Raw genomic sequence first — 23,667 nt, forward strand, 5'->3', positions numbered from 1 at the left:
AATAAAGATATCTTTCCAAAGGAAAGGTGTGTCTCCAAACAATGAAAGTTGTCTCCCCCAGCAGCAGAGGACGGAGACTGTTTCAGATCATGTCAGCAACTGGAATCTTCACTTTTACTGGCAGGAGGAAACTTAACTTGTGCCATGCCACTGACTCTCCCCCTCTTCCAGTTAATGTTTTGTGCTGAAAGTAATCGAGGCACGTTTGCTTGTTATCTCCCTGTAAACATCCCTGCTTAAGAATACATTAAACTATTTCAAGGATTTAATCTATCCATTTCTGACCATCCCTTTCCCATCAGCGGTTACACTATCTCCATTCTTATCTTTCAGTTACTATCATCCCCCAGCAGCTGGGAGTCCAGTCTTCAAGGAGAATGAAACCTACTCTGTAGGGAGATGCCAGCTTAGACACATAGCATAACCCACCCTCTCTCCACCCAACAATGAAAAACCCAGGGGCAGGCCTATCGCATGAAAACACAAACCATCACCCAGCAGGGCCAGTCACAGCATATCAGAACTGACACACACTAACGCTTTTCTTTGGCAGCTTCCAATCAAAAAGTAAAGCCTGAATAAGAGCACTTTCCTCAAGGTATGAGACTGTTTCTTAATATTTCAACAGGCTTCTATTTGTTCCAAGTCACGCTGAATTCCGTACACTGTCACATAAATTTAACACTTTCCACATGCACCGACTACCCCAATTCCTATTCACCTTCTCTAGATGTCCTGTACTGTAAACATCTAAATCATAATATTGTGGAATCTGCAGAAGATTTGCCACTTTTTGTGCATCTGTTGAATACTGCAGAGAAGAAAAAAAAAAAAAACAGGATATGAGTGCACTGCAGGAATTTTAATGAAATATTTAACATGCATTCACAGAGCAGCTGTTAGTTACCTTTGCCAAGAGCTGAGGAAGCACCATAATAAAATGTTCAGTAATTTTGGTACAATCTTCCGATTGTATTTTCTTCTCTTTTACTGACAGAATCTGCAGACAAAGCATTTTGTTTCAATTATAAAATCTCTTAGATCTGAGTGGAATTTTACATGTAATTCAAGGTTAACTTATATGCCTTTATCTAAATCAAATGAAGCCAAGATAAAGATATTTTCCATGGAGAAAACCAGATGCTTTTTTTATTTTCTGTTAACCTTAAATTAGATGCAAAGCACTGAACAACAATTCTGCATGGATAAAATGCTCACCATTTGTCAATAACTTGCTTTAACTTGCTTTTCTCTAATGCTCGTCCCCTTCAACATCCACTACTAATAAGATCCACAGGTTAAACGACAGTGTGACTTTTTGTAAAAATAAGCCATTTCACTTCTGAAGATATACCTACCACTGGGAACACGCTCTCTGGCAAAGCACATAAGGCAAAGAGATTGTGATTACAGCACAATATGTAAGAATAAGATGCACTGACTTTTTTGGCTGCACCTCTGCCCGCTGGAGGATGACCTTCAGCTGCTTCTCTAACCGTCGCGAGGATAATTTCAGTGAGAGCACTTTTATGGGCATCATTCAATGCTGTAAGTAAATCAGTCTCCTTTCAGCATCACACAAAAGAAAAATGAAGTTGCAGCAACAGCTAATGAAATGCCTATTCATTTATCTGGACAACTGTGGAAGGACACTACAGAAAGAAAGATGCAGTGTTGCTAAATAAACACCTAGAGCGCATTTGATTTAACCTGAAGAAAACTATTTTCTATATTTACTGAACACAAAGCCGATTATTTGTCTCATGACTAAACTTTTTAGGGCACTTGGGCTCCCAAAAACACAGGCAGCTTCCATGAGGCCTATCTATATTAACTACTATCTCATTTAGGATAAAACTACTCTTCTGAGCAACAAAATGCTTTAACTCACTGGGTCCGCAAACTTTGATTTCAATTGTACAACCACCTCCAGTTCTGCTACAACAACTATCATTAAAGTTCACTTTAAAATATTTTTGAAAAAACAAAAACAAAACAAAAAAAAAACAAAAAAAAAACAGTTTTCTAACATGTTAGATGTCAATGAACTCAACACATTGTTCTTCTTCTCTTCAGGCATGAACAGTAGTCCAAAAATACCACACTTCAATCAATACTTTTAGATTCTCAAGTTTTGGACAAACAAACAAAAGAAGGGAACGTTACTTAAGCTTAATAATGCAAGTGTTCTTGCAAATTTTCTAAACTAACATTACATAAATGCAGAATACTGAATAAAACAAATATGTCGCTGCAAATCACGTAATCAGCAGTACATCTGCTTTGTACATCTTGGCGGCCACAATCTGGGATCAAATGGCACTGCAATATGAAATGATCCTAAACTAGCTGAGGCAAAGTTCAAAAAACAACATCAAGAGATTAATCCAGACAAAGCTAAGCTCTTTGCTCACCCACCTTCTCTGTCTCCTCCATCATTTTTTAATAGAAGTGTGGTCATGCACTCCCAGTCCTTCAGAAATGTGCCTGCCCAGTCCCACAAGCTGTCTATGAGGTATGCAACATGTTTGTGTACCTAGGGATTAAAAACACAAGCTTATAAAAGCAAACACATCATTAAAAGAAATACAACTTCCTATGTTCCTCTCCTTTTCCAATTACAAAGCTGTCATGCACACATACATTCACACACGGTATTCCAACATATTTAGTTTGAGGCTATTCAACATTTAAACACTGTCTTCAGTCTGATACAAAGCAGGAAAGTGGGGGGAAAAGGAGATAAATCAGGAAAGAAGCTTTTCTTTCCTCTTATTATGGTATCTTTCCTTTGTAATTTCAGCAATCTCTCTAAAACTAGTTTATGTATTGCTTTTATACTGCTGATCATAACTAAAAATCCAACCTTGGGACTAGAAATGAGGTAACATTTTAGATAACGTCTGTGAAGTTCTTTGCACTTTGATTTAAAACGGCTGTGCCTTAGACGCTTTGGCCAGACATAGGACTGCACCACCACAAAAGCCAAATAGCAAAGTACAGCACTTAAACTGATAAAATCTCAGAAAAACTACACAGTTCTCAGTCAGCACAGGGCTACAGTTCAGCAACCTCCAGCTGCCTGCAGAAAGACGCAGACACATACCAGAAACCATTCACATGGTGCCATTAGTCTTTTAGGTTGTTTTCAGAAGCTGCTTCAGCTTTCATTCTCTCCACTGGCAGAGTTGTAAATTAGTCTTAAAACACAGAACAGAAATGCCAAATTCTGTCTCCATTAACAACTCGTCCTAGAGAGTGAGAACGTGCCAAACACCAAACATTTCGGAGCTCACCACCAGAAATATCCCTCAAAAGGAAGCCAGAACTTGATTTAACATGCAACACTGAATTGAAAAGGTTTACTGCAGGGGCTATTCTCACCTCACTGTCCAGGAAAAAATGTATTAATCTTTTCAACTGGTGAGCATTCGCCCCAGACTTCCCTCCTTCTTTGGGCACAACTTCTTCATCTCCCTCATAACTAAGCAGCCTGCCAACAGAAAAGGAAGTCAGTTCATTTCTGCCACATTCCCCTTATGACCATTTGCCAATATAATGCTCATTCTTTCAAGATCCCAAGGAGTGTATTTTTTCTAAATGTATACTTATTTACTGTAAATCACATTAGACTTTATTATTAGATGAAAGGAAAGGAGATTAGATTGTTTTCCATCATGAGAGATCTGTCGTCCCTGTGGATGCAGAGACTGTTTCTGACAGTTTAACAGGTACCCTGCCAACTTTCTGGACAACAGATGCAGATTCCAAGGTGTTGAATATATACTGAGGTAGGCATTTTCTCATGCTTGTGAAGGGGCTTACTCTAGGCTGAATTTAAACCTTAACAACACAGTAAAAATATTACTACCCTACCATTAGTCGCATTATGGTACATCTTAGAACCAAAGCTTCTTAAAGAAAGCATAGTACCTTGTATTTACAAGAGACAATTTACTCCATTTCACAAATACAGTAAAAAAACTGTTTACAACAGTTTCTATTTCTCTCTTTGCCCCAAGTGAGTGTGACTGTATTGCTCATGGAGAGTGCTAATCCCAAAACACATACAGGCCCAAATATCTTGGATTTAAAAGCAGGACCGCACTACTCAATGTCAGTATAGACTTATACTTTCCGAAAGTGCTTCTGCTGGTGTAATTGATGCCAGCTCAGTAAGCAACCTAAGTTAAGAATGCAAGCATTGACATTTCATACACACCATAAAGAAGAAGAAAAAAAATAAATAAAAACAAACTTTATACTAAAACTGTTATCAGTATAACTAGGGAAAGGACATTGCCATTAACATTTCTATCACATCAGAAAAAAAGATTTTGATACTAGTAGAAGTGCCAGGGAGAAGACCCGGGCAAACAAGAACAAGGAAGAGGTTTAGAAGGTCAGAATGTCCATGCTGCACCGCAAAGCTGAGTATAAAAAGTAAAGTTATCAAGGCAAACAGTTTAGTAGCAAAAGACAGACATGTTCTGAGCAGAAAAACAGCTGATTTATGACAGAATATTGGGACAAACAGAAAAGACTAAGTAAGGCTAACAGATGTGATAGAAGACTCATCAAAAGAGAAATTTATCTTCTTTTGTCTTTCTGTTGGCCGTGGCTCCACAAACCCTGGAATATCAGCAGTTCAGCCAGATAGGAACAGGCAGCTAGGAGGAGATTCTGCATGTGTGAGAAACACCAACCATTATTACTTCTGAATTTTTCCCCACAAAAGTCTTGCCAAAATATTTTTCATTCCTCCTCGTAAAGCAAAATTATTTCTCTCAGCCACAGAGACAGAATATTTATTTCTTCTCCTTTTAGCATGCCAACTCCATTCACTTCATGCAACCATTGTTATAAGAAGCCCATTTATAAGACTTACTCCTGGGGAAGATAAACCCTGTACTTCATTAACCTGACAGAAAATTGGGAGGGCTTTTTAATCTGCTGCATCTCTCATTATTCAAAGCCTTTACAATGTATACGGCAACTTCCAAAGGGAAGAGGAGGCCATTCTTGTGATTAATCACCAATGCTATGGAAATCCAGCAAATGCTAGGTGATGAATTAGCTTGTAAGAAGCAAAGCAACAGGAAAAGAAAGTAGAAAGAAAGGAGGTGTATTCTCAACGTGGCATGGTATCTGTGGATCAGTCAATTGTTTCATATTCTCTGTGTTAGTCTTGCAACTTTTCTCATGCCTATTGTGGAAGGCCGTGCCAAGGAACAAATGATCACCCCCAGACAGCATTTCCCTGCCAAATGAAAAGAAGAAAGTACATCTACTATCCTCATGGCACACACGCTTCCAGCAGAAAAATGAATGCTTAATGTTCCTCTTAAATAAATCCACCTTCATTCCGAAACAAATGAGAATATGCAAGAAATAGGCAGAGATACCTTTTGTAAAGGAATTCCCCAGCTGCTACTGCAAGTGGACGGTGTGTGGTATAAACTAACTGGTATAAGGTTTCACAGTCTTCATCTGATAACACATCCTCGCAGTTCCTAGGCAAAAATAACAACGGAAGTTATAGTTCAGGTTTATCTGCAAAGAATACAATGAATGGTATGTCCAGCTTTATTAGACTTGATGCTCCTTAGCCTTGCAACTTGTTTATACAGATAAAGTTTTGTAGGATGTATTTACAAATGCTATCAAATGGAACTAGCAGCATTTTTTACTCATTTTGTAGAGAAACAAGAGGTCTGTACAAGCCATGAGAAGTCAGGCCCATTGGATGGACAGAATATTAATTTAAAGTATAATTAAAGTTGATTAGTGGCCATGGTAAAAAGAGTAACAATAACGAAAGAGGCAAGTTTTACCTCATGCTTTGATGGTTGTCATGAAAGATAATAAACATGAAAACTTCATCTTGCAGAACAAAGTCTTTTAAAATGATTTTTTACAACAGAATTTTAAAATTTATACTCCATTACACTAGGCTTATACAGAGTCACACATAAAAAGAAACCAAAACACATTCTTGATAGCATGCTTATGCCTGCAACCTTTCTGTCCAAATACACCGAAAATCACAATGTTTTTTACAGGCATTCAGCTATGCATCTTGAGAATGCCACATGGCAACTAATAAAGCTAGAACACACTATGGGAGGTAGCACTGGTGTTAACTACAACTTGTTACAAAACAGGAAAATGAAGCATTGAGGTTGAATAACCCACCAAAGAGATACCAGCTAAGTGAAGACCAAAACAAGGGTTACAGTTTCAAAATGCTTGCTTCTTACTGCAATAACAATGTCATTGGACTAAGCTACTTGAGAGAATGAAACAGCAACATATGAGATCCTTCCACTTCCTATAGTCAGGTGAGGGGAAAGAGTTTTTATTTATTATTGTGCTCAGTTCTCAGCTAGTACTAGTTTAAAATCACCTACAGCTGCAGTCCAGTACCTCTTTTAAAACTGAGGATTCGTATTCCTCGTTTGGTGGGAGTGATGACTTAGAAAATTAAAACCCCTTCCTGTGCTCGCCCATTTGTCTCCAATCCTGTTGCATCCTTCAGCATCCTCACAAGTCCCAAAGTCCCAAAATATCCTCAAATCTGACTGAAAGAAAGTGAGCTCACACTAAGTAAGAGCATCGCTGGACTGTTCATTGCAAATTTTTTTTTATGTGTATGTTCATGACAGTTATAAGCACAGTAAAAAGCTGTTTAAATGGGAGAGCTGATGGTGTATCTTCAGAAGTCATGGGTCAATCTTGCAAGATAATACTTGCAGTGAATCAAAAAGAAATTCTGGCAGGTTTTGGTGGCTTCTTTTAACACACAGTTCCCTTGAGTACACAGTTGTGGTAACAGAAGAAAAAGAAAGTGCTCTGAGTATATATATCACGTAATCAACATAAAGAAAAATATTAATGGGAATTCTTATTCAGCCATCTACGGAACCGGGGAAATAGCGTAAAAATGTGCTTATTGTTACTAAACAATAAGAAACTGAAAGAGATGACATGGTGCATTAGCATCTCTGAATAAGCATTGGCATGTCCTGCAAAGCCATGAATGAAGTATTGAATTATTAAACTTCTACAAGGTTAACAAGTGAGAGTAAAATAAGACTGACAACAAACTGCACTTACAGGAGTAAGAATGGATCACCCAGCATGTCTTTATATTAAAAGACTGTCGGAATTTCGTGAAGCCATCCAAAAAGTTTGCGTTCATTCTTTTTAATATCAGTCTGTTATTTAGTTCTTTTAAAGCCCTAGTTTTTGCTAAATTGCCCTTCTCATTTTCTCTATACACACATTTATTTTTTTAAACAGTGGACATCTTGAAGAAGAAGAAAATTCCACATGAACACACAGTGATCTAGAGTGGGCCAACACTGAATCACAAACAGCCAAGGCTGGAGAGTACCTCTGGAGTAGGTAGATCACCTAGTCCAACCGTCTGCTCAGAGGGTCAGCCACAGCAGGTTGCTGTGGGTTGTGTCCAGTCAGCCTCTCTGAAAATCTGTTCCAGCGTTTGACTGCCACCAAAGTAAAAAAAAACCTTTTTTTGTATATTTAAATGGGTTTTTCAGCATGAACACACCAGTCAAGTGTACATGTTTTCTGATATTTGAATTTACTCATCTGTCAGGTTTTCTCTTCCTTGCACGTTTATGGGAATAGTGAGACCTGTGAGTCTGTTTTAAAAAAAAATGTCTTGCCTAAATTGTTTAGATGACTCAAAGTGCTCAGTAACATGCCTGCAATCTCTTTGGGTAGAAATTAAGGACTTTGCTGTTTTCTAGCACAAGTGAAATTCCAACCTCCTTGGTTTTGACTATGCCTTCAAAGAGGCTAGGAATTTGCCGCAGTTACATTGGTCTGCAACAGTGCTGTTTTGTCTGTCTTCAAGACAAGAGCAGGTGAGATGTAACAGCTCTGACCACCACTCTCTCTGAGACAATGTGCTTTACACTCAAAATTCCCACTCCAATGAGAGCTGAAGTGTTTTACTTGCCTCTGGAAGTAGCAACACTTGGCTACACCTGCTGCCACTACCAGTAATACTACTACAGTAAATGGGTGCCTTTCTTTTTACAAACATAAGCCAATAATCACACATTCAAATAATACTTTAAATACAGCAATAATACTGCTGCTAATTTACAGCCCTCAGAATGCCAAGCAACAGATAAAGGTTAAGCCAGAAGTGCCTGCCAGTGTTTAGGTGTCTAAAAATAAACAGGCACGGCCTTCCACATAGCAATGTCATGACACACCATTTTCTCTGCAGTTCAGTGTGAACATGGCATGAAGAAGTTGGGATCTTCTAGGGAGAGATCACAGACCCATTTTGTTCTGCCTATGGCACCGGATGAAAGATTTCGTATCTTGCTTTTTGTTCTGTTTTACTGTATGCAAGAGACGTGGCTGGAATCACCTCACTTGGTCTGCACTACAGCTTATACTAAGGATAACAATCAAAATCACAACAGTAAAATAAAAATACACCTGATGCATTTTTGAAAGCTTACCAACTTACTCTTTTTTGCTTTTAATGGCAGAGGAGGATCTGGCAGGGAAAGATTTAGCCCATGTTATTTGGGCATGGGTAATTCAAGGTCAGCATCGCAATTTTAAAAACTCAGTTTATTTTGCATTTAAAATAAATTCAAGTTAAATATACAAACCTACAAGTACATTTTAAAAACATCGCTGTTGCACTGAGCACTACTATTCAAAAAATACCTCTTGAAAGCATTCTGTTTAAAATAGAACAGATTATCTATTTTTTATACTTTAAAATGTTATTTCCTTCATTCTACCCTACTGCTATTGCAGGTATTTCAAGATGGCACTTTGGTGATCAGAAAGAGCTGATAACACGGTTGCCATACTACCGTAGAACAAGAGTCCTTTGCTACCCACTTGAAAATAGGACTCGTATGTTGCAATGCACCGTGATTCCATGGTTATGCTGTGACAGAGCACAGGAAGATGCACATTAAACAGATGCTATATGGTATTCTGTTCTGGTTAAGAAACATGACCCTAGGAGACAGGCAACCCTTATTTTTTCTTGTCAACTCTTCAGACAGGAAAGATATGAAGATTTCAGAACAGATGTGAAGGTTCTTGACCAGAGGTGCACAGATGACAGAAAATTGCTGACGGTTAACTTCCAAGAAAGCATAAAACTGAGAAGATGGAAAAAAGGAGAAGGCAGAGAAGGCACACACCTTTGCTCCATTTTGGTCTTTCACTTCTGCTTTGTTTGCAACAGGTTTGACTCCTCTAAATGACAAAGCACTACCATAACTCTACCTTAATAGGAGTGTGGACCTGCAGGAAGCACAGAGGAGCCATGAGGAGTCCCAACACCATTCCTTTTCACTAGTACTGCTACAGTCAAGTTACTCATGCAAGAAATCAGAACTGTGCTGTGTAATTTGCTTTACTGAAGTGAGACCTTTATGTCGCTACTTCTATCAACTTCACAGTAACATTTATTTACTTTTCCTCAAAGCCACTAGACAAAACAAAGGTGGGTAAATTCCTTATGTGTATGCAAAGCATACACATCTCTCTTCAGCTTACTTTTTAGAATCACAGGAAAACACTTTTCATAGTAGAACTTTGTGTTTGAGGCCAGGCTGGATGGGGCCCTGGGCAACCTGATCTAGTGGGAGGTGTCCCTGCCCAGGGCAGGGGGTTGGAATTAGGTGATCTTTAAGGTCCCTTCCAACCCAAGCCATCCTATGATTCAACAATTATAGCATTTAAGCCTTCAACACAACTTAACTGTTTCTCTGAATAGTAGCTTTCTGACTAATCTTGCTAGATATAATGCATTTGCATATGTCACTTCCTTCTCCAAAGTCCATGGCTCAGCTATGAAATAACACTAGAGAATCAGAGTTCAACTCTCCTCTGACAATGAATTATATTCCATGGCATACTTTGCCAATCCAGTTTTTGAGTTTCTCCTAGAATGTAACCCCTCCCTCTCCAACCAGTCTAACTGGTTCTTCTAACAGAATAAGAAGGGAGACTAAAATCTTATTTTTAAGTGCAAGAATGATGAATCTCTACTTGACTTGGGCCTCCTGTGCTAAGCAGAACACCCAGAACTTATAAGCCTCAGTTTCCTGACCTTTAAGTTGGATAAACCCTACTTAACACTGTCAAAGTACTGAAGTGAAAATTAACGTATTTATCAGCTCCAACAAGTAGCTTAAACAAGTCTTTAATGAGTCCTCAATATACCCACAGTTCTCACTGAGGCAGCTCTTCCAGATTTCAAATTTCAGAGCTTTGTGTTTAAAACACAGTTTAATTTCTACTTACATTTAACTAACGTGATACAAGATAATTTTCTCCCTCTTTGCTCTTTACCTTTCAAGCCATTTATAAATTTGTGTCCCTAAATGCACCACTTGTAATCACATTCACCTACTTCTGTTACCTAATTACTTTTGCTCTCTTTTCCAAACTCCCTCAACTCTTTCAGGTACTTAAGCACACAAAAATGAACTGAATTGTCTGGCAGTAGCCACGCTAAACTAATTTACCTCCTGATGGGCGATGTTTGCAGTAAGATTCCTTGGCTTCTCACTGTTACTCATTTTTTCTCCTTCCTAGTTCTACTCCCTCTCAAATCCTTTGCAACATTAATGCTAACTATTATGCATAATTCAGTAGCATTAATAATTTCTGTTATGCTAAACCTCATAGGCTCATTTCAGTTTCAGGATCACACCACGCTGTGTAAAAATAGAAATCCACCAGCCCAAAGACCTTGGCATTCAATTGAGACAACATGCAACAAACAAGAAGAAAAAAAATCAGCTCAGAGAAAGACAAAATGAAAATACAAATATGGATTTGGAAAAAAAAAAAAAAACACAGGTATATGCAGAGCAAGAGGGTTTAAATTTTATTTATTAATTTATGGATTTTATTTATGGATTTTATTTATTTTTTTTTAAATAATGTTGCATGTTTAGGTGAATCAAAAAGATTGGTGTTTTCATTGCCCGTTTGGCTAGCAAGAGAGAGAATGTAAAGGCCAGCACAGAAATTTTATGGGCCAGTAGTGCACAGAGCAGCCAGGTATATATTCCGCTGCACTAGAATGCAGTGATGGTTAAGAGAGAGTCATGGTTATTACTAACAAACACGCAGCAGAGTTCCACTGCAACTGTAAAAAAAAAAAAAAAGGGCAAAGAGGTCTTGCTACTATACTCACCCAAAAGACAGTTATGGAAACTCATAAAAGAGAGTTGCTAATATAGTAAATTTTCCCCAGGAAACTGACAGAGCACCCAGCAGACTGATTGTGAGGGGAAAATAAAAGTTACTCCTAGCCTTGCCTCTCTCTAATACATGTTGTTAAATAACAAAATATGTATTCCGGAACTAGAGACAAGTCCTAGAGATCAGTACCTGACCAGTCAAGTTTATATTGTTCATTAAAAAAAAAAGACTTGTTGTTAGCCAATTCCATAATATCATGATTCCAAATCAAATAGAGAGAGTTCTTACTGATGGATGTTCTTACTGGTAGCTTTAAAAATGGAAACTTGATCTGAAAGGTCTTTCATGCCTCACTAAAAATGTAGTTTGGGCAGCTAGTTGCTAAATTTGCAGATTGACCATCCGCAGAGAAGTCAATACAGCATGACTGAGTGCTCTCAATGTATTACATAAATACATACAAGCAGCAGTGCCATTTATACAAGTTGTCATTTATTATTCTTTACGGGCAGTGGAGTCACTGTCCGCAACATCACTTCATGCTTTATTGCATTTATCAGGCAGCTTTACTGCTCGATATTCAGGTAATGGTTTTGAACCATGCTATGCACCTACTTGAGAGCCTGAGACTGCTTCTGCAATGTCAGCAGTGAGTCCCTTCTGATACCTGTAGGTTCTGTGGCATTAAGTTTTGTCCCTGCTTCAAGAAAAGCATCTTGATGGAGGCTCTTATTATGAAATCTGTACTGGATAGTGTCTATATTGTCTGCATTCTCTTCACACAGGTTTTATAGACGGATCTGTACTAGTCACATCAAAAAAAAGATCTGTCCTTGAATTTGCTCATTGACTTCCCAATTCTCACTTTCATCATTCTAGTAATTAAGCAAAACCAGCAGCGCTCAAAGCAGATGGGGGGAGAGGGGGACAGAAAGGAGGATGGCTATACAACAGACGAGCAAAAAGAAAAAAGCATGTATTGCTCCACACAGCCTAACTGAAAACAATTTTACAATGTATTCTTTCTGATCATTAGAAGTATATTTTATGATGGAAAAGTGCCATTCAGAAAACTTTAGACTGTACTTACATTGAAAACCTAACTGTATTTAAGAGAAATTTTGGGGGAAAAAATTGCTTCAGGGGGAAAAAAAATGATTAGACTTTTATAGCTGCAGCTCACATTAATGAGAACATGATCCCACATAATAAAGCCAGAGGCCCTAAACAGCTGCAGTGCCAATATAGCACTTGTTAGTTCAGAGACAGAACAAGGGCAGCCATAACTGGTGTGCAACATCTTTGTACTTCAACAATGGTGTGCTACTCCTCCTAGCACAGGGACACGTTACACACAGACACAGCATTGTGCTTTGTTCCAATAGCTACACGTCACAGAGAACCAAGTGATGTAGAACTAGATATTGTAAACACAGAAACAATAAACCCTATCTACTACTAGTGAGACACGAATAATAGTACTTGCTTCAGAAAAGCATGTTACACTACTGTGAAGTAGTCATATGCTGTTCTGATGCGTATGTTGGAGTAACCTAGAGAAACGCCACTCAAATCAATAGAGTGTGAAGTGAAATAGGAGTGAGTCTAGACAATAAAGCATCACTTCAACATATACATGTACTTAAAATTTAATGTAAATATCTACATCACCATATTTTTGGTCCATTAACTTCTACATCCTCTTCTAGCGATGACCAATACTTCTGGCTTAAATGGAAAAGCAAATGGCTCAAGGCTATTGGACAATGCACCATGCTGTACGTGGAGATAAGCACCTGCATCAGCAGAATTCAACTTAAACTCCAAAACAGAATGGACACTTACAGAGTCCTAAAATCTCAACTATATTAACAATGTAATGCAGTGGGTTTGTTATTCTTATTTTGCTCTGAAAAAGGGGGACAGAGAATCTACTCTCCATAAATTTTGCCAAAAAAAAAGTTGGGGGACAGAGAATCTACTCTTCATAAATTTTGCCAAAAAAACAGTTGTTTCTAAAATAAACATGTTTCTCAAGGACGTATTGCAATAGGAATCATGTACTTCGGTAATGTTAGTCTAGTTTTTCCCCACACTTTCAATTTGACATTACTTTACCAAATCTACGGCTGGCAGGTAATTTCCCAACCAAACAACTTTTCCACTTCAGCAAAAACAAGATGCCATATACTTATTCATTTGCTGTCAGTTAGGCTGCTGTGGGCTTAATAGCTCCCAGATTTTCTGTCATGGAGCAAAGAATCTGGAAGCCCAAATTCTAGCAACAAAGTTCAAGGCTTCCTGCATCAGGTGGGGAGACAGGGAAGATGCCAGAATTCCCTGAGCTCCTAGTCAAGACCTGGCTACGCTGGGACAGAAGATTGTATGGTGGGGACTTCCCCGGAGACAGACAGACAGTCTATTTGAGAAAAGCCAAATTGAAAATGCTTTGAAATTTTCTTTCGGGGGGAAGTATAAAGATAAAAACAATTAGTTTTCATATTGAATCTGACCAAAAAGGTTTTCTTAAACATTGGTGTTTCCCACAGAAAGAAAATATCATGTCTTGAGCAGCTTTAACTGTAACTCATATCCTGCTGGGACCAATTGTTTCCCAGCATGTAATTGATTACAAGAAGATTCATCAGGATTTTATCTGGATCTTGTTGCCATTAAAACAATACAGTAAATTAAAAAAGAAATTATTTACTGTGACATAAGCATCAAGAGTTTCATGGCTTGAACTGCTACTTCATGGTCCTTGTCCAGAGGCATGGACACAATTCGATCCTAATGGATGTAAAATGACAATAAAAAGATGTAACATGTTTTGTTCTCAATAAACATTATTTTTGCTACAGATAGATCATCTACACTAGTAGAGCAGAGATTTATTTTTATTTCAGCAGCTATTTCCTAAGAGACATAAGGCAACTTGATTACTACCAAGTAGTTCCCCAGCCCCTGAAAATTAACAGCATGTTAATTTCTTAACTGAATTAATCATGCAGTAATATGGTATTTTTTTTTATAGATGTAATGTATGCGTTCACAAGAAATCAACTACAGTCTACAAATTAAAAGTGACTGACAACTTGTTTCTAAGATGTTACTACTGACACTTCAATATGTTAAATGAAGGTAAGCCTCAAATTACAAGCATTATATAATCAGTTTCTCCCATCAACAATAAGGTGTGTGTATCTAGACATTACAGAAGCCAGTGCCTTGCTGGAAAGATAATTAGGAATTGAGTCATAAAGGTGCCTCGTGAAATAGCGGTAATATTCCTGACCTCTAGAACTCACCCTATTGCACCTTGGTGCACATATATACATCTCAGAAAACAATGGAAACTTTCCTGTCTTATGTACCCAAGAACTGACACTCCTCAGTGCAGCCTACAACTTTAAGGCATATTAAACCTTCAGAATTGCTTGTCTGGGGACTAGCAGCTTTCTCACTTATATATCATTTCTAAATGTCTAGATCCATTTTGCTTTACACCTTCCTGTTTCTAACAACCCAGATGTAAGGTGTGGAAGTCCATGAATCCTCAGTTTGAAAACTCAAGGGTAACAGAGGAAGCATGTGAAAATCCAGCTTGCTGGAAATGGATTGACGATTATATATTTACAGTTCCCATCACCAAGAAAGTAGTACTTTCAACCCTGGGAGATTTCAGATCTGTCTGTATTTGCTGTTTGGATTTCTTTTCTTTAGAGGAGAAGGAGGGGTTGAGTTGGTTTGTTTGCTTTTTACATTGGGGAGGTAGAGTTTGCAATAATCTAGTTATATAGTGCCCTCCATAGAAAGAGAGATCTCAGTGAGAACAGACTGGAGCTGTTCATCAGCCTTTGAATATCAATCCTGCAGATGCATATACAGCATACAGTAGCTTGTAACAACCTTCCTTTAACAGCAAAGAGAGAACATCACTACAAAACTGTTTAAAACGGGTTACTCTTAGATAGCCAAGATCCAGTCTGAACAATTTATTCTTAAGTTACCAGTATTAATCTGTATCTTGTTCTTCAACAATGTTCTAAAGGTACTTCTTACTACTAACAACTGCTCTGACATATGGGTAAGTACTGCACCTTTTGGAAAAAAAAAAAAAAATTGCCAAATTGCCACCACATGCAGGCATTGATTGTGTGCTGATTCAGAGGGACTGTGGTCTCAATCCCCCCTCTCACAGCATCTTGAGCTTTCTTATTCACATACTGAAAAGATCCTAAAGATCCTGCCCCGCTGGGATAAGAATAGCTGATTAAATTGTTACAAAGGGCAGGATTAAAAAAGTAAGGGCTCACTTCTTAAATGAGTCAAGGTGTTGGAATATAATAAAAGTATATATATATGTATGTTGGAATATGATAAAGACGTGTACATAAAGCCTACAGGGTCAGTGCAGTCGCAGAACAAGCTCACAGAATTTCAGCATATCGTCTGACTTGTTCAGATAAGAGGTAAGGAATCCTTCTTCAAACTGACATGGTAGATCAACAGAGAGTCATTCTCGCGTCAGTGTAATACATGTGTAATACATAGCTAGCAGTGTAATACATGTGTAATACGTAGCTAATCAAATATCTAAGAGCTTAACCAATTATCAGGAATAGCAAAAAAAGGAACGGCTGGAGTATCAAATTCCTTCCCATCTGTCAAAGATCCTGTAAAAAAATCTGGGCCATCCTGGATAAATGATGCAGATATTTAACTACAGTGCATGTTAACACCATTTTGCACGTAAACTACAGTGAAATGGAACTGTGAAAATTCGACAGAAACAGAGGGAAACACCTCTGCAAAACTCCTTCATCCACTCAGTCAAGCAGGCTGCTTCTGCAATACTCTAAGCTTCTGTCACTCAAAGGAGTGGGGAGATGAGCTCTGACCAAAAACATCACACCCTGTGTACACACCCAACCCAGACTTAAAAACTAGAGAACAATCATCTATTTACCTTGAATCTGCTAGTAAAGAGATCCATCTTGTAAACAAGTTCTTTTCTGCTATAAATTCCCTGCAGTCCCAGAAGACACTTCAACCGCACTTCAGGTTGCTACAAGACAAAGAGAAATCTGCTAATATGTTATCTCTGATTATTTACTGCTGGCATTTTATTATGCAAATAAGAGTTATTTGTGGGTACCTGCAGCAGATTACCCAAATACCACCTCATTTTCTTCATTTTCTTTATTAGCAACACCAGTACTGTTTTGTATGTGTGCATCTCTCGCTCTCTCTTTTTCCCCTCCCTCCCTCTGAGAAAGCCTGCAATGAGCCAAACTTAAAGGTGACATCAAAGGTTGTAGGCTCCCTAAGATTCAAAGAAACTCTCACAGATGCTACAGCTATTATAAGCAACAGAATGCAAAAGACACAAGAATTGTGCTATTCACCTGTAAAAGATATACAAAGACAAGAGTATGGATGACCTACTTAATACAATCATCACTCTTACGTATACCAGACTTTGCTTCCTTTCAACGTTTCAACTCAGACAACAGTTAAACTCCAACAAGGATTCCAAGAAATTCCAGTCCAGAAAAACCTCCCTGAGGAAGACGTGCACCTTAGAATTGTACCAGCTTATCATTGTGGATTCTCATAGAATCACAGAATGGTTTGGGTTGGAAGGGACTTTAAAGATTGCCCAGTTCTAACCCCCTGCCATGGGCAGGGACACCTCCCACCAGACCAGGTTGCCCAAAGCCCCATCCAGCCTGGCCTTGAACACCTCCAGGGATGGGGCATCCACAGCTTCTCTGGGCAACCTGTGCCAGTGCCTCACCACCCTCAGAGTAAGGAATTTCTTCCTAATATCTAATCTAAACCTACCCTCTTTTAGTTTAAAGCCATTACCCCTTGGTCCTATCACTACACCCCCTGACAAAGAGTCCCTCCTCAGCTTTCCTGTAGGCCCCTGTTAGGTACAGAAAGGCCGCTAAGGTCTCCCGGAGCCTTCTCTTCTCCAGGCTGAACAACCCCAACTCCCTCAGCCTGTCTTCACAGGAGAGGTGCTCCAGCCCTCTGATCATCTCCATGGCCCTTCTCTGGACTCGTTCTAATACATCCATGTGCTGGGAGCCCCAGAGCTGAATGCAGCGCTCCAGGCGGGGTCTCATGAGAACAGAAGTAGAGGGGGAGAATCACCTCCCTCAATCTGCTGGCCAGGTTTCTTCTGAGTAGTGTATATCATCGGCTTATGCTGAGTTTTTCATCCACCAGTACTCCCAACTCCTTCTCCTTAGTGCTGCTCTCAATCCGCTCATCACCCAGCCTGTATTCATTTTTGGCATTGCCCTGACCCAGGTGCAGGACCTTACACTTGGCCTTACTGAACTCCACGAGGTCCATGCAGGCCCACCTCTCAAGCCTGTCCAGGTCCCTCTGGATGCCATCCCTTCCCTCCAGTGTGTCATACATACAAATATTACGCCTTCTCCCCATTCCTGTTTTACTCTAGAATGCTGTATTTTAAGCATTCTAAAAAGAGATACACTGTTTTGAGTTTGGCCTAGTTGGTGAATTTAGGCAAAATAGTTATCTCTGTTACTTCCTGCTGTTTGTACAGCTGCTTCACAAATGTCCCACAAAAGAGGACTTTTAATTTTTAATTCATCTCATGTCTACTGCTAAACCTTTCAAATGACAAAAGCTGTGGATGTCATTAAGAAATTTATTCTGAGAATCTAACATAAAAAAAAAAATCACAGTGTTCCATAAACTTAGAATGCTAGGGATATCAGCAGACACTGTAGGCCTTGGATCAGTCTCTTCATATTTATTCCTTCTTTTTTCCTGCTGACAATAGCAGTAGGAAAATTCAAGGAAAGCTAAGAAAGGAGGCCACCTACACATAGGCTATGTATTGCTACAAGTTCCTGTTCACCTGCTTAGGATGGAAAGCAAAGGATGATATCCAGTAGCAGGGTCTGACCAACAATTTTACAAAAGGCAGCTTTTTGCTAGAAAAATAAAGTATAAAATCAATAGGTGATGACAAACATTGCTCTCTAACCTGCCCGTAACTCACCAACAGTATATATTCTAAATTGTGTTCAGCTTTAAAATTAAAGGCGTTCTCTGAGAAAGAGACTCTTGCTGCCACTTGCTGCTTCCTACACCCACAAGGGCTCCACAACATCCAGCTCGCTCACAAACAGTCTCAGCTTGGAACCCATCACTGCCTGCCACCAGGAGTGCCACAGGCAGGAGCTTTGCACACTTGCACAAACTCAGCTCAGCCAGCATACTGCAATTCTGGCTTCAGCTGCCCTCAGTATTTTATCATGAGGTTTTCCTTGTGAATAGGGACTTTGTTTGTGGTTGGGATAAATAAATATATATATTTTTAAAATGTTTCTGATGATTTGTTGGATGATCATATAGCCCTTCGAGCACAGCTAGTGATCAGTCACTTGCATTTGTCAGTCAGGTGGCATTCGAGTGTAGGTTTGCAGATATATGGTTTAATACATTAAACTAAACCACCTGCTTTCTTCTAAGGTATCCACTTCCCACGTAAAAGCTCTCAGTCATAACCCTGTAAGTATGTTTGAGAAAATTGTTTAAGAACTATGAATGCATAACTACTTCTGTTATGACTATTTCTGCTGTCTTCCTATGTTTTCTGCTGCATTTTCTCCTTCTCAGCTACCTTTCTGTTTCCAGATTCATCGCTCCTCGCAGCTTCTTGATCATTCAAATCTATTCCACATCCTTCTCAAACTATCTCACCACTTACCTTCAGCTCCTTTGGGCAGTAATGTAGGCAAGTACAAAAAACAACTAGCCACCTATTCCCTTCACCAAAACTATCATTCTAATCTTGACAAATACCTGCCTGTTTAGTCTTTCAAAGCCGTGACAGAGTGAAGGGGAATTATACAAGCACATCTTCATTCGGGATACTCGGAACATACGCTGTCCCTCAGCTGTATCATAGTGTACTCTGACCCTGACCTGCAAACAGACTGGCAGGAAAAATCAGTAAGATGGTGAGCTGCTCTAGTGACATGGGCTCCAGCACTGTTTAGACACATTCGGTTATGAGATTTCAGTGTTGCTGCAACCAAAGAGATGAAGCCTCGTAAGTACAGGCTGGTACATGGATGATTTCGAGGTAGAGTTGAGTCACTGTTCCTCCTCAATACCCTCCAAATAATAAATTGTGAAAAACAGGAGTATTCCAAAAGTAGACGTGAAGAGTGAAGACAATGCAGCTTACCTGTCCTGTCAAGGTAAAACAGTTTAAAAAAAAAAAAATCCTGTCCCCACAAAAAAATGTCAGTATATATGCAGAAAGATGATTTTTGGAAAGAAAAAAATCACTCTTCTAGCATGAACACTTGAAGAAAGAAGTACTTCAGAAATTGTCGTAACAATGGGATCAGTTTTTATAGCCACGTCGCATGGGAGGTAAACCTAAAAACCTCTTCAATTTCCTGAAATTTGCCAGGAGTATCACATGGCCAGGACACAAAAGTTCATTTTAACAGATTTTTTTTTTTTCCCGCAGGATTTCTTTGCGTATTTTTTTATAGTCTAGTGAGAAAACCTCAGCAACTTGCCCTGAAGTTCCAGACAAAGCTAGTCTAACGTGCTGGGAGGTCTCAAGTGTGTGTGCACACACATGCACGTGTATATCTGTGCACATCTCCATTTTCATTGCCTTTGCATTCCTCTCTGTGGGTTCTACCTTCCACTTTCCCCATCCTAACTCTTCATCATCTCAATTTTTCTGGTCTTTAACTCTGAACATTTTACACAGAACTCCCCTTCGATCTGGCTGCTGATGTACTAGCTATATACCCCTTTGGGTGCCTTTGAGCACAAGTTAAGTGCCTCGGTTTCACAAATGCAGTGATAGGTGATTGGGCTTATGTATAACTGCTCAGTAGCATAGGGCTGTCATATTTACTGTCAAGTGTTGCTTTGTCTTTAACAAATAAAGTTACGTTATTTCTAGTAGGCAAACTACCTGAAAATGTATCTTTATAGCACTGTTCCACAACTCTTACCGGGCCAAAGAGAGATATTCATATACAACTTTGAGAGTTTTACCACTGAATCTGGAGAACCCTCTTGCACCTAGGAAAGAGCCTTTCATGTAAAAATACCATGTTTCAAATCAGGGTATAATGGCAAAATGGTATCTCATGGGGAAGAATGATTATATTCAAATAAAAGACTTTGCTGACAAAACATTAATTTTACACTTGCTTTTTTGTTGTCCTCTTTAAAGTCTCCCAAATGACTGAACCTAATATTTGTTTACAATGCTGTAGATGATCCTGGCCAGATTTTTCCCCACAGTTAAACGACCACTGAAGTATTCTAACTCTGGGGCCTAAATTATTTGGCAAACGTCTCTATGTTATATTCTAAAAAGAAAATTGGCTCTGGGAGATGTCAGTTTCTTGCTGCACACCATCATCACGGTGGAATGTAAATGCTTATTAAGGAGCAATGGAGGGAAGTAACATTCAGATGTATTTAAAAGCACTACTGTCAATGTCAGAAATGCCCTGCTCTCATTTTGGAATTGGGCAATTTAACAGTGGCTGCAAATCACAAAGCACAGCCAGGACTGCAACCACCACTAGTGGCATACTACCAGGCCTCAGCCAAATGTGGAATACGAAAGACTTCTCGCTCTGCTTGCATCTGCACCACTGCTTCCACCTACTACGTTTTAGACGAATAACCATTTCTAGTTTCCAACAAATTACAGTGGAGAAGCTATGTGCATTAATCAAAGACACCAGCTGTTAATTTTCACTGTACAGCACTGGGAATGGAGACACATCATCGTCAAAAATTACTTCTTATTCTCACAGTTTGAGAATTCTCCCAACTGAACAAACACTAAAAAGATATTCTGATCAGATAAAATTCATGCAGGAAAATACAACAGTTCCTGACAGATTTGTTGCTTCTGAAAATCTGAACGCTACCTTTACAGAAATGGCAGAAAGCAAGGGAAAAAGAGGCTTTGTGCTCCCCCTCCTGGCTTTGTGGTAAACTACAACTTTCTTCACAACATGGACATTACCCGAAGTTGACACAAAACTGAAGGTGTCAGAATTTGTACAGATACTACATACACTTTAAAAGGCGGCCTGCAAGAAATACAGTGTACCAATTCCAGTAGTTAGCCATTCATGATAAATATACCTGTCTCCCTAAAATTTGTCATGTATTTTAGAAGCATGAGAAAAAGCACATTTTTCAGTTACTTTTTTTTTTTTTAAATGTGCATCTATTTGAAAAGAAAAAAAAATATTAAAAGGAAGAGGAGAAAAACCTTTGGGAAGTGACTGAAATAGACTTTCTGAAAATAATCTCTGTATTCCAAATGAGAAATGCAGGACTGAAGACTGTTTTACTATAGGTACTATATCTGTTCATCTTTATAAAATAAGACAAAATTTTAAATGTAGCCATCAAACCTAAAATCACAGTTTTAGTCAACCTTTAACACTGTATGTGCTCAAAGGATATAGGACATGTTACAACTTAGTATAATTGCTAATTCAATAACATATTAAAAATGGTGGAACACGAACACTCAGACTGCTACTGAACTAGAAAAAAATGTTTGTTGTCATTTAATGACACGATGGCTTTAAAAATAAAACCTGGAATAGGGAAGAGAGAAGATTTTTTTGTACCATCACAGTTTTAATATCTAGTCTTAGGAACTTAAACTTCAGGATTCTTCCAAATTTAAAAAAAAAAATCTTCCTATCTATTGCCCCCATACAGAAGTAAGAAAAACTAAAAACGTTACCTTATCATACAGCATCCACCCAATGTATTTTAAGTAGCTATCATTTAAATATGTATCTGGGTATGTGTTAATCAAGCTGCCAATTTCTTCCATGCACGTAGCTCGGATCTCAGGGATCACATCACTGTGAAATTATAAAATTGTCATATTAATACATTGACATGCCTAATATACATTAATTATATCATTTGCAATATTTTTCCCTGGAATTGCTGAAGTATGTACAATCCAAAATATTTCCAATATTTATATATTAACGTTCTAAGTCTTCAATCAACAGTTAATCCATTTAGCTACAAATGTCTCATACAATAATTATTTTGAAGTTCTGGATATCTTCTCAATAACAAATGTACTGCAGGTAAAACTTCAGAAACAAAATTGAGAGGTCCTTTTCTAATCCCACATTCCTTAAAATAATTTAAATGCTACATTTTTCTTGACAACATGACATTTAACTCTATCCCACTATCGAGACAATCTGAGCAGCAGTCTCTTGGGAATGCAGATACACCTCACAGCTCTATTTTCTTCTTACCGATAACGGCTTAGAAACGTCCCTTTGAAAATAGCATTCATCATGTTCTGTATCTCCAGAAGCTTCTGCTCATACTGAAATAGAAAGAGAACTGAATGTTTACAGTGATCCCACAGTTCATTTCACACGATAAATTTGCATCAGTGCATTTACAAGACTACTGTGGTCTAAATCATTATTGTCTACACATGGTACCAACACAAAATGAGTGGTCTGTATCTACGCTGGCAATTGGCCTTTTTGTAGCTACATACTGATGAAAGATTTAGCAGGTACCGACTACAAACCTGGAAAACAAGGCACAGCACGTAATATTTTTGATATGGTGACTCTTGCTCTACCCACACACAGCACAATTGCTAAGCAATCTTCACATATAGGTCCAAATTCTCCTCTTTAACAAAGACGGAGGAAAGGCAGGCAAGGGAATTTTCAGAACACACCTTTTACACAATAAGCATGTATTTTAACCATGCCAAGAACATCTAGTTTTGAAAATTTGGGAACATGACACTTTATGTAAACATTCTCTCATCCAAAGCATCAGAAAGGGTAACAGCAGACACATTTCCTCTGTTCTTCCTGTCAGATCAGATTTCTGATGATGCTAAAGCCTCAGGTCTCACTCTAACACTTCCTATGAAAAAGGGGCTGCTTCTGTAACAGAAATATTCTTGGGTATCTAAACCTCAGAACAGAGGGAAATGGTTCTAAAGCCAGATTTATATCTTACAGCTAAAGTCCTGTCTCTGGGAGGTGATAAGGAGCTGTCTAGCTGAGCAGAGAAGAAATGACAGAAACCAAACCAAAGACACAGGTCATACTTGAAGTTATGACGATTTTTACAATGCATTACTTATACAGAGATGACAGCTATCCTGTGTCCTTTTTCATTCATTTCTCTCATTGAAACTCAGTTAAAAACCTAAAATCTTGGCTTTTAATTTGTATAAACATATAAACCACTCTCCCACAACACCAGAGCTATTAATGCCATTACATGTGTGTGCAGATCTATATGTGTGTAGAGATCAAGGGCTAATGAAGCAATTAGTAGGACAGACATCGCAAGCTAACAGTATATAGGTTAGTTATTACC

The 23,667-nt window shown here is 38.6% G+C and overlaps 1 protein-coding gene across 1 annotated transcript in view; it reads right to left on the reverse strand.

Annotated features, from left to right (window-relative positions):
* The window catches only part of LOC308187746 (cohesin subunit SA-2-like), a 61,141-nt gene that overhangs the window by 19,634 nt on the left and 17,840 nt on the right, over positions 1-23,667 (reverse strand). The window contains exons 9-18 of the mRNA XM_080575987.1: positions 22,569-22,642; positions 22,031-22,154; positions 16,196-16,294; positions 13,937-14,016; positions 5,406-5,513; positions 3,385-3,493; positions 2,419-2,536; positions 1,443-1,546; positions 908-1,000; positions 722-811 (exon numbers count right to left, since the gene is read on the reverse strand). Coding sequence (XP_080432113.1) covers positions 722-811; positions 908-1,000; positions 1,443-1,546; positions 2,419-2,536; positions 3,385-3,493; positions 5,406-5,513; positions 13,937-14,016; positions 16,196-16,294; positions 22,031-22,154; positions 22,569-22,642 — 999 coding nt within the window. The remainder of the gene's footprint in view (positions 1-721; positions 812-907; positions 1,001-1,442; positions 1,547-2,418; positions 2,537-3,384; positions 3,494-5,405; positions 5,514-13,936; positions 14,017-16,195; positions 16,295-22,030; positions 22,155-22,568; positions 22,643-23,667) is intronic.

This window comes from Anser brachyrhynchus (genome assembly GCF_964034855.1).
Source record: "Anser brachyrhynchus genome assembly, chromosome: 1".
Classification (NCBI taxonomy): Eukaryota; Metazoa; Chordata; class Aves; order Anseriformes; family Anatidae; genus Anser; species Anser brachyrhynchus.